Source organism: Adelges cooleyi, unplaced genomic scaffold (assembly GCF_023614345.1).
Source record: "Adelges cooleyi isolate 19-005CV unplaced genomic scaffold, UGA_ACOO_1.1 ACOO_flye_CR_arks_rails_tigmint_CR_PRNA_1, whole genome shotgun sequence".
Classification (NCBI taxonomy): Eukaryota; Metazoa; Arthropoda; class Insecta; order Hemiptera; family Adelgidae; genus Adelges; species Adelges cooleyi.
The window spans coordinates 1383424-1395182 of NW_026095751.1; the positions used below are offsets into that span (position 1 = coordinate 1383424).

Here is an 11759-nt window from a genome sequence, read left to right on the forward strand (position 1 = left end):
ACGATTGAGGTCTCAAAACCGCCAGATATCTTTTTTTTTCTTTCTGCTGCATTATCATACTCATGTGTTTGTTTAACAGACGGGCGATCTCGATTTTTTTTTCTACAGACATAAGAATTCGCAAATATCTCTATTGTTAACTTAGCATCGAGTGGATGCATGATATTATACTAAAATAAATAAAACGAACAAACTCTCTTGCATGCGTATCGAAACTGAACAGTATAATTTAAATAATATAATTATATAAATATGTGTAAAAACACAAGAGTGAAAATAAATTATATAAATAAACGTGCCTAAAAATAATTGCAGGGAATACATAAGTTATATAAATAAAATTAATATAAATAATACAAAAATATTTATATAGTAATTTAAAATCGTATAAAGTAAAAAAAAAAAAAGATAAATAAGTAATAATACAATAGGAATTCAGTAACGCCATTAATTGTAAGTGTTTAAATTAAAGTAGTTTTAGTTAAAAATTGACGTTGAAGTTCAAAGTTTAACCAACGGGAATGGGTATGAAAGAGGTATCGTTTTTCACGATTAATCATACTTATAGATAGGATAAACATACAGTAGACCGAAATTGAAGACTTGGTGGGGTGGGGGGTGGACAACAACCATACATGCCCATTTTTGAAATTGGTCAGGACGATCGAAATAATGATCTTTATCCCCCGTTTACTGCCGTCCAATTGTACTGTTTTGTTTCACCGAAAATAAAAAAAAACAATGTAAATAATTTTTCCATGAACATTTTTTCCATGAAAAACTAATTTTGGATAAAAATGGACGTCGCGTCCGGTTGTTGTCGCCAAGTCTTATCGTCAATTGTAACAATCTAATCCTGTTGCCTCATTCGTTGGGGGGATGGTGACTGTTGGGGGGAAGTTGGTGCCGATGGCTGTTGTTCTGTGCTGCTTGGGGTTGCCGAGGCGTTATTCGTTTGGTTCAAACTCAGTCCCATCACATTGGCTAACCACGTGACTCCTTGTACGGCCGTCAGGCCGAATGCCTGGATCAGTGCTTCTTCGCTGGGGTCTGTGTCCTCTTCGCCTTCTTCGGACTCTTCCGACCCGGATTGGCTGTTTGTGCTATTCGACGTTTCGGGTTCTTCAACGCTGGTAAAAAAAAAAAAAAAATGCAAACAAACGATTAAAAACAATTGACGTTAGCTTAGGAGCGGAGCTGAGAAGGTATTTGTTATTTAAGAATTTTCGTTTGTGTTTGTACTTCGTGTGTGGCAACTATAGAGATAAGAAATCGTACCTGAGATATAACTTTTGGGGCCAAAAAGTAAAAAAAAAACTCACCCTTTCCCCTTCAAAATCGAGGAGACCCCCCCCCTAAAAAAAGAATGTACATATTTTCAACTTAGATTTACCGCGCTTCACAATTTCCTTAAAAATACTCCAATTAGTTCCAAATTAGTATTGAATCGATGAATAATCGAATTTAACATACGATTAATTCTATTACTTTATGTTGTGTATCTTGATTATTATTATTTTTTTTTATAATGTCTTACATTTCACTAACATAGTGTTAGAATATTATACAAGGCGTATTCTCTATTTATATAGTTTTTTCTTGAATGTTATTGATATGATTTTATTTTAAGAATTAAGTCAAGCTCTTGTTGTAATAAAATTACCGAAATCAAGTAGACGAGAAGATTCACTATTTTATAGTAGCTAAAATGATTTTAGTTTAAATAGTTGACAATTGCTTTCTAACAGTCTAATCTAAGCTATTTAGCGTTTAGGTAATTAAATCAAATACTGTAGGTTAATTTAAAAGCAATTAATTTTACTATCGGTAATATTTAGAAGGTATTCAATTTTTAAATAATTATCGCCAACCACATAATGCGAAACATTAAAAATAAAATATCAACGGTATTTGTACTTCTTAGTAAGTAATTATATTTTTATTAACAATTCAGTGGGTTTACCCATATTTTGCCGTAATGATCTTTTCCTTGTAATATTACCGTCGGTATTAATTTTCTCTTGCTAATTAATTAGTTGTATTATTTTAATTAGGGTGAGTTTAGAAATAAGACGTCTCTCCGGTTAGAATGCCACTAAATGGACTTAATGATTTAAAGAAAACACTTTAAACTAGTGTGTATGCAGGGTGATCCACTTAACGCAACACACTCAATATCTATTGAAAAAAATTGCAATTTTACAGTTTTCTATTTTGGAAATGTTTGTTATTTTAAAATACTGTAAAATTATGAATACTGATTTTTTAAAAATATTTTTTATATGTCTATCAATTTTCAAACTTAGTTAGTAACGTTTATATATTTAATTAACTTTTTAATGTAACGATAATTTGCTAACAATGTTGACTGGTCTAAAACCAAGTTTAAACAATTATTTTTATATTTGATAAAGTTTTAAATTTAGGACGGCAGGACTAGTGGGATCAGTTGGATTAGAGTTTGAATAATTGTTAAACAACCGTGTGACGTTAACTCACGTGGAATTAAAAATTAACCGTTGTTGATCCATTTTGAAGCATCCCATGGGAATGGAGTTTTGCACTTCGTTCAACAAGGTGGCTTCGAACTTTAGACAACCGTCAAAGTCTTTAGGCGAGGACGAGTTGCCCACGAACCTGGCGCACAATTCGCCGAACCCAGCCAAGACGTCCATACACACTGGCTCCGGATTGTCACCTGAAACAAGTAACACACGATCACACAAGTTGTCACGGGGTTTAGTCTGGTAAATACTTTGATCATTAGAATGAAACGTTACATTCATAATTATCGTTACCTAGATAACACATTGTCATCAATAAAATATATTAAAATAATGTTTTAATTCGAATAATAATTCATAAACATATTATATAAATAGTTTTTTTTTTTTTTTGGGGGGGGGGGGGTTAAGTAATTATTGTTTAAAACCTTTCATTTTAAATAAATATAATATTTGCTACATTTTGAAAATATATAAAGCCAGTTTATATATATATATAAGGAAATAAATGTATTCGAATTAATTGTAAAAAATTATTCAAATAAATTATAAAAATAATCGTTTGAATAGTTAAATAATTGTTTATTCGAATAAATTGAAAAATAATTGTTCGAATAATTTTTCATTCGAACAATTTTCAAAATAATTTGAATAATTATTCGAATAAATTGTGAATTATTCGAAAAACGTTTTATTCGAATAAGAATCCCAAATTCAATTATTCGAACATAAAGTTATTGGAATCATTTTTAAACATACTATTTAAATGTCTTATTTTATTATTATTATTATGGCTTCAGTATCTAGACTATTAGCCAGTCAAATAGTTTTGGAAGTGCTTTTTTTCAAGTAATTATATTTCTAAAATAAATTACGAAGTAATTATTCGAAAAACGTTTTATTCGAAAACAAATTTGTACAACTTGGATGAAGTTTAGTGGGCGAAATTTAAGTATTAATTAAACTTTAATTTTTCCGAGTAAGAGAAGATTATCATATTTTAAATGACAGATGCAAAAACTTTAAATACTAATTTTAGCACCTAATCGAAAACGTTCAAAAGCGTTACGGATTAATGAAATTAAAGTGTTTTCAGCATCTCATCAGACCTCCCAAGCAGATATATATTTTTTTTTAATAATAAAAAGAAATCAATGATAACAAAGCCCACATAAATAGCAAGACGTCAAATTGTTAAAAAAAAAAAGCGAAAACAGCCGTCGAAAGAAAACAAAAACGAAAGTAGTTGGGTGACCGAAAACTGGATCAATTTCTATTTCAATACCACCCATAGGTAGGTACGCATTGTCATTGTCATTTATATGGTTAAGTACTGTGAAGTTTTAATTTGAATGGTCAATTATAACTTATGTTTTAGTGAAATTTGCTCACAACGCGTGAAACAGACTGTTTAGACGGTTAAAAAATAAAATAGTAAAAGAATATATTAAAAAAAATATATTCTATAGAATTAACTATAATTTTTTTTTTTAGAATAATAAATGTTCAAAATATTTTTTTTATTGTGTTTTCTTGTTTAATGCTAAAAAAAATGTATTATTGTCCGTTTTATTATCCTTCCGAAGTATGAGTTTTACAAATTATTTAAGATAATTAAATAATTTTGAACCGTGGTTGGATTGTTGACATATTTGCATCTCAATGCTGTAACAGAACATATGTTATATTGTAACTACTACTTTAGTAGTAGCGGATAGCGGATTTTATTTGCTACTAATTTTAACGCTAACGTCGTTTCTGTTGTCTGTTATTATTATTATTCTAACAGTTTATGTGTGCAATGAATAAATCATAAAAAAAGTACATTTTTGTCAATCCATCGAAACGGAAAATATATGGATTAAAAGGTGAAAAAAAAACAACGTTGAAATCATAATATTATGCACCGTACTTAAAAGTATTATAATATTTGCATAATGGCTTTTGTCATTTTCGGTGTTTTGTCATCTGTTGACTTGCCTGAAAATTACATTATAAAATCTACAACGCAAAAGCTTTTTTTTCTCAATCTATTATATTTAACAATCGCTCAACCCAACAAAATTTATATTTTTTCTTATTTATTTGTATTAAAAAAAAAAAAAATGTTTTTTCGATAAACATGATTAGACACGTTTTCATAATGGACAGGTCATAATGTTTATACCATAAACTTCTTGACAGTCAAGAGTTGTGCACATTCTTATTCGAATAAATGTTTTTTGTACATTTTTATTTAAACAAAACGTTTTTTTGAGTACTTTCTGAAATGATTATAATCAGAAATTATTGAATCATTTTTCTACAATTCAAAAAACAATTCGTTTTCCTACATTTATTGGGTTTATATATTTTTGAAATGTAGTATAAATTGCATTTTGACAAGTGATTGGTGGAAGGAAAAGTAATAAGTGGACTAATAAATACTGTCATGCTGTGTATTTTTTTTTATAACTACTAAGGGTGTTCAATTATTTAAATTTCGAATAATTTATCAACGAATATGATTGAACAATTTATTTACAAAAATACTCTTATTTATTCAATTAAATTTATAAGTTTTTATTTTTTTTTCTCCTTTATTTTACATATACGATCTATACAATACGAATTTTTATTAAAAAAAAAAAAAAAATCAAACCTATAATTAGAGTTATGCCAATTTTTCTGATTTGATTCTGATTCGAGTAATTTGTTTGCAATTTGTTCGAATGAAAAATTATTCGAAAATTATTTTTGAATTTGTTCGAATAAACAATTACTTAATTATTCGAGTAATTATTTTTGAATTTGTTTGAATAATTTTCGTACAACTTATTCGAGTACATTTATTTCCCTATATCGTAATAAACTGGTTTTATATATTTAAAAAATGCAAATAAATATTATACTTAAATGAAATAATGTTTACAAAATAATATTACTTAAAATAAGCAAAATAAAAACATTATTTAAATAATATGATTGAAATTAATCGAATGAAAAGTTATTTAGATACCGTTTTATTGAAACGATGATGCACAACTCTGCTGACAGACATGGCAAATTGCTACCTCAACAGCTATTTACCGAGAAGTAATTAATTTCTTCCTGTTGTTTCAAATCAACTATCGTTATGAATCAGTTTTGTTCGTTTCAAATCGCTACAGCTTGTGCCGTTAGTTTATTTCATTCACAGAAACCGCGGCCGTCGTGAAACGTTAATTTTTTCTTAATGAACGTGTACGCTCACATACAGTGAATGGCGATTGTGTGTGACACACTTTGTTTGCAACAATGTCGGATTCATACCACGTACTGTATGTATTTTATTAACGAAGTAAAAATATTAAATGCATTGGCATTGAATTGCCGCGATTAAAAGACTAAACTCTCTAGTACTCATTAGTAATAATAATAGAAATAAAATAAAAACATTGGTTAAAAACAAAATGGGTTATTTTTCCAATTTAACTTGCTCGCTCTCAAACCTAGCTATTTTTTTGTTAACAAATTAGTTATCATTTGAAAATATTGAGTTATTTTCAATATATATAAAAATATGTGTATATTACTTTTTAAAATAACAAAATTATTTATAATAACACACCTAACTTTTTCATTTAAATCAATTTTAATTTCATATTTCCAAATAACCCGTTATTTTTAAATTTTTATTTGCGTTTTCATTTTTAAATGATTTTATTAGAATTGAGTTTAAAGATTTGGAGATGTATTCAAAAAGTTTTGTATATTTGTCATTTTGAAATTGATCTGAAATTAATACTGCTGAGATGTTCGTTTAAGTAGAAATACAATTTTAAATTAAATTATTTATTAAAATAATTTAAACAAAGTCTGATTGTAACTATTACCTATATTTTGCTTGGTCAATTTTAATAAATGTTTGATGATTTTTATTAAAACCCGTCCAATGGATAATAATATCGTAGAACGTTTTCCATTAATGTACTGTGTCCTAAACTTGAACACATAAAGAGGGGAGTTTACCGTTAAGCGGTTAATTAGGTACACTAGTAAAACAAGCTAATAAATACAAGCTAAATAACCGTGTACAAATACCTACTTGATTTAATTCGTATCAATAAAAACACAAAACTGCAACGGTTGAAAATGTGCTATAATGTATTTCGATTCGAAAGAAATTTGTATACTCCCAAAACGTTTTTGTCGTTATTCGGTGGACAATTTTTTTATAGTTTCGTTTGATGTTTTATGGCCAAAATCATTGCTTAGATTAATTGAAAAATCTCCCATCGCCTAATACTTGATTTCCTTTCTTAAATACATTATAGGTTATTCGTATTATATCGCTGTGCGAGAACTGTTGTGATATATTTTTAGTGCTGACCCAGGATGACATTATAAAAGTTGTTGGCCTTACCCTTGATTACACCGTTCTGGACGTTGCCTTTGCCGTAGGTCACGTTCACGGCGATCGACTCGATGTCCGGCACGTACTTGAACTTGACACAACCTACACAAGAAGTCAATTAATTATTGATAATAATAATAATAATAAAAAAAAAAAAAAATAGAGGGGACGGTGGATATATAGGTCGGTGTGGTCACCGTAGGAATTGTCAGTGAACTAAAAGTGGAGATTCTGATGAAATCTCTTGGAAAACATAAATGTACATATATTCTTGTAGATGGTAAAACATTTATTAAAAATCGATAAAAAATCATAGTTAAGACGATAACGCGTTTAAAACTGTGTATTTTTAACATTGCGATGGGTACGATTAGGGTTGACTAATTTCTTCCCTTTTGTTTTTTGTTTTCTTGAGTAAAAAAATATTTTGTTTTTGAAAAAATTGCGCATGAGCTATATTTAATGTACCTTAAGTATAAACGTCAGACCTCAAGTCGTGAAACTTTCCTCGAGAAAGAAAAATAAAGGAAAAAAATGGTTTTTGAAATTTGTGTTGGCTTTTGTCAACGTGCGTACATTGAGGATAAGAAACTAAATTTTTTTTAAAATAATTTATATTTTGTAGTTTTCCTTTTGGAAAAAATGTTGTTTGTACTATTTTACATATATTTTGTTATAAAGTTACTAAATATTTACCTTTTCCCAATAGTTTCCAGAGCCGTATCAAGCATTAAACATAAACGGTAACGTAACAGGTACATTTTTAGCCTTTTAAATTCAGAATATTTTGCTGAAAATTATGACTGGCCGATAACCAGTTTTGGATAAGTACTTTTGAAGTTTTTAATTTAGGACGAGAGAAAGGGTGGGGTGTATTATTATTTTTACTATACCTTTCTTTCGTCCTAAATTCAAACATCTTAATAACATTAAAATAAGTTATCCAAAACCGGTTGTCGACCAGTCGTAATTTGCAAGATATCATTCTTAGATTAAAAAGTTGATTTAATTGAATGAGTAACTAAATAGTGAGAAAATAACTGTCTTAGTCTTAAGGAACTCCCTGTGTATCGCTAGCGTTGCGTCTAAACAATAGGTAGTAGGTACAAGCTTAAAACAAAGTACAATTAAAAAAAAATGTTAAAGTAAAAAACTAAAATTTTCTATGTAGTTTATTTGCACATTTTTGCAACTTTTGTTTTATGGAGGGGCATTCTGAAAATAAAGTTAAGAGTATCCACGCTTCATGCAGATACATCAAGTTGCAGGATATATAATGATATATTAGGATATATTAGGATGTATTAGGATATATTAGGATGTATTAGGATGTATTAGGATGTATTAGGATATATATATATATATATATATATAAGGATAGTAAAATTAATTTGTTAGGTAGGCACTTGCTTACTGGCGAACCACGGAAATTGATTAATGATAAATGTTAAGTATTGATAAATGTTGCCAGTAAATCGACTGAGGCCAGATATTATAAAAACTACTAAAAAAAAAAAGTTTGGCATGAACATATTATAATTAAGACTACACTATCATCATATGTCGCAAGGAGATTATAGGAAGTAAGGAAATAATCGTATATAATTATCAGGACACATCCATGTATTGATGCGTCTGCACAAAGTGTGGATACTCTTAACTTTTTTTTGTTTTTTTCAGACAGTCTTACAAATGTAACGGTTCAATATGTGTATAGCTTACCCGGCGAGGTGTTCAAGTCCAAAAATGGCAAATTCATTCGCAAGCAGCACACGCAAGACTTCATCTCCGGGGCTTGGCATTCGCACCGCTTTTCCGGCACCTGCTTCGAGTCGGCCTGAGGCCCACCGGGTCTACGCTGTAAGACACCTTCCAGACCGGTCCAGAGCATATCTTAAATGGGGTAAAAAAAAAAAATAAAACACCATTAAAAAATCATTATCTCCTGGGTTTCTGTGTTCATTTTTAGTTTTATTTGATTTTTTTCATCAACTAAACAACTACATTCTAAATTATTTTGGCTCAATTTTGTAGTTATATTTTATTTTCGGAGTCACTATCTAGTTTATTACTATGGTTGTTTTACAATATTCAAATTTGTATACATTTTTTTTTTCAGAGCTTTTAAAGACTTTTAAAACGTAAGAAATAACGTAGGTATGTATTTATATTTATTTCCATTTTTAGATTAAGAATAATTTTCCGATATTTCGGACTGGCCGACAACTGTTTTTTTGGATAATTACCAGAAGTTTACAAAATATTCTAAATTAAAAAAATTTACCCATATACGTTACCGAGCAAGTTGAAAAAGATAATAATGTATTAAATCTCTGGACTAAAAAAAAAAGGTAAAGATCTAATAATTTTATAATATTTTAAAATAAAATAGCTAAAAATGTTTGTAAAAAAGAAAAAACTACAAAATTACAATTATTTTAAAACGAAATCCAATTTCTGGGTTTTCAATAAAGTTTATATTTCATTAGTTTTTTTTTCGGCCATTTAAATATTGAAAATATTACAATGTCAGTTTGGAAAACTTTTGAGATTAAATCTATTAATTGAATTATGAAACATATAATATGTGTATAATAACTTTTTTTTATGGCAAATGCGTGGATAATGTTTATATTTTCATTAAAAGTATAATAATATTATTTTTTGCTTAGATGATCACCGCTTTAATTGTGATTTATTAAATAAAAATTAGTACAAAATCAATCACCGCATAGACTAATCCAACCTGAACATACATGATATAAAGGTATATTCTTAGTGTTGTTGTTTTTAAAATTTTTCATTATAATTTGCAGGTATTAACAAATTAATATTTTAAAACTTTGTTTTCTCTGTAGCACAACTTACTAATACAAACAAGTTTATACTATAAAATTGTCAGCCCTTCAAGAGCATAGCGGCGTGAAAGCCATTGTGTAAGTAGACTTGTGACAGTCAAGTTAGCTGTTCACGTCTCGTGAACAATATAGCCATGACTTGCGGCTTTTGTGCGTTTAGCTGATGATAATCACAATTTTCAAAAAAATTCTAATCACTCTATATGGCGGCCTTGCTCTGAATTTTTATCTGACTAAACTCTGTCCGAGAAACGAGAACTTTGAAGACCTATTATAATTCTAAAACACAAACAATTTGAGTTTTGAAAAATGTACACCGAAAAATAACAACAATTCCTTGAAAATAACCGATCAGAGCGTTGACAAACATACCGGTAGGATTTTTTTTGTAAAAAAATTAATTTCATTCAACTTTTATGGTACAGTCAGTTAAATTTTCCAATAATTAAATTTTGTTCGGCATTAGCTTGTTTGATTTAAGTAAATTTGAAATGCGGTTTTTGAATAAATAAAATAAAACACATACATGAACTGGTATAAAATTAAAAACTAATATAAGTGATGTATAAAATCTAAGTTATAATGTAATTGAATATTTTAATATTTAAATATCTATAAAAAACATAAATAACAATCGTTTATAACAAAAAAATCTATAAACATCAAAGTATCTCCATATACTGCATTGCCAAGGATTGTCTGGTGTGGGAAGCACCTTTAAACTGCCTTTCTTTTAAACTCGAGAAAAAGTATCATAATACATTACATGCACGAAAGAAAACAGCTTAAGTATACAACTTTGTAAGCAAACAAAGTAATTAATAATTTCGACTATTTTTTTTTTCTATTTAATTATTTAAATGCTCGAATATAATTCTGGTAGAATAGTTAACAAAAAACTCAAGACACAATTTTAGACAATTCCATATAAATGTCAAAATTTTTTCTCAGAGATAAGACATCGGTTTATGGCTCACCCGTTACCGATGTGGACACCGTGGACGACGCCGGCACTTTGGCCCCGAGAGCCGTGGCGGCCGCGAGCACAGCACACAACCACGTTAGTCGACACATGTCACACTGTTTGTTGGCAACGTGTACTCACTACGGCGACGGCGACAATGACGTCGAAAAGCTAAACAAACAAACAATCAAACAATCAAACGAACGAACGAACGAACGCTAAAGTTGGACGCGCGCGTGTCGGTCGCTGGGCAGTTTCTGTGGCTACGGTTCCGGCGCAAACGGAGACGTCGGCGGCACGCAAACGAACGATACTGCACACGGGCGGCAACGGCAACGGCAACGGGTCAACGGGTCACCCACTTGCAGCCCCCACCCGTCCGGCGGGTATACTTTCTTTTCGTGAGAGAGAGAGAACAAAAATAACGTGTAATTATTAATATGATAAACCGCTGTCGCCGGTTCTACGTAAAGCGGTTGGGTACAACACGTACGCTTACGCACGCGCCGACGGAATACGGCTACAACAACAACAACAACAACAAACAACAACAATGGACATTTTGACCGTCCGGGGCGAGTGCGCCGACTGAGAAATTTCGCTTTCTCGAACGGCGGACGCCCGCGCGCGCGCGCCGGTCACTTTCTACACGGGACGCGAGTTTAGTGAACTTTCTCAACGGAACACAACGTTTCAATAGTGGGCGGCAGGGGTCGCGGGGGGACGCAGAAGGGGGGAGGGGAAGGAGCATTTACAAAATCAAAAAAAAAAAAACCGTTAAAAATGTCAAGTCCAGTTTGGCATTTGACAATGTGCTGTGTGTACACGTTTGCAGAGAGACTTTAACGCCAACAAAAAATAATCAAGTATTTATAAAAATACAATTTGTATATATTTAGCTGTCAAATAGCTCAATATTATCCGGAGGGGTAATATTTCAAAAATCGCACTTACCTAATTAATAAAAAAAAAAAGTTTTTAAAAATGTCAAATAAAAAAAACTAAATATTACAAACTTTACATCTAACCTAACCTAACCAAACCTAACCTAACCAAAC

General features: G+C 30.2%; 1 protein-coding gene across 1 annotated transcript; it reads right to left on the minus strand.

Moving 5' to 3' along the window:
- Positions 1-273: 273 nt before the first annotated feature.
- On the minus strand, positions 274-11288 carry LOC126834213 (uncharacterized). The gene is made up of 5 exons (XM_050565984.1): positions 10715-11288; positions 8602-8772; positions 6889-6981; positions 2500-2698; positions 274-1130 (listed from the first exon to the last, which is right to left on the minus strand). The coding sequence occupies exons 1-5, from the start codon at positions 10809-10811 to the stop codon at positions 851-853; spliced, it is 840 nt and encodes a 279-aa protein (XP_050421941.1). The 5' UTR covers positions 10812-11288; the 3' UTR covers positions 274-850.
- Between the last annotated feature and the right edge of the window lie 471 nt (positions 11289-11759).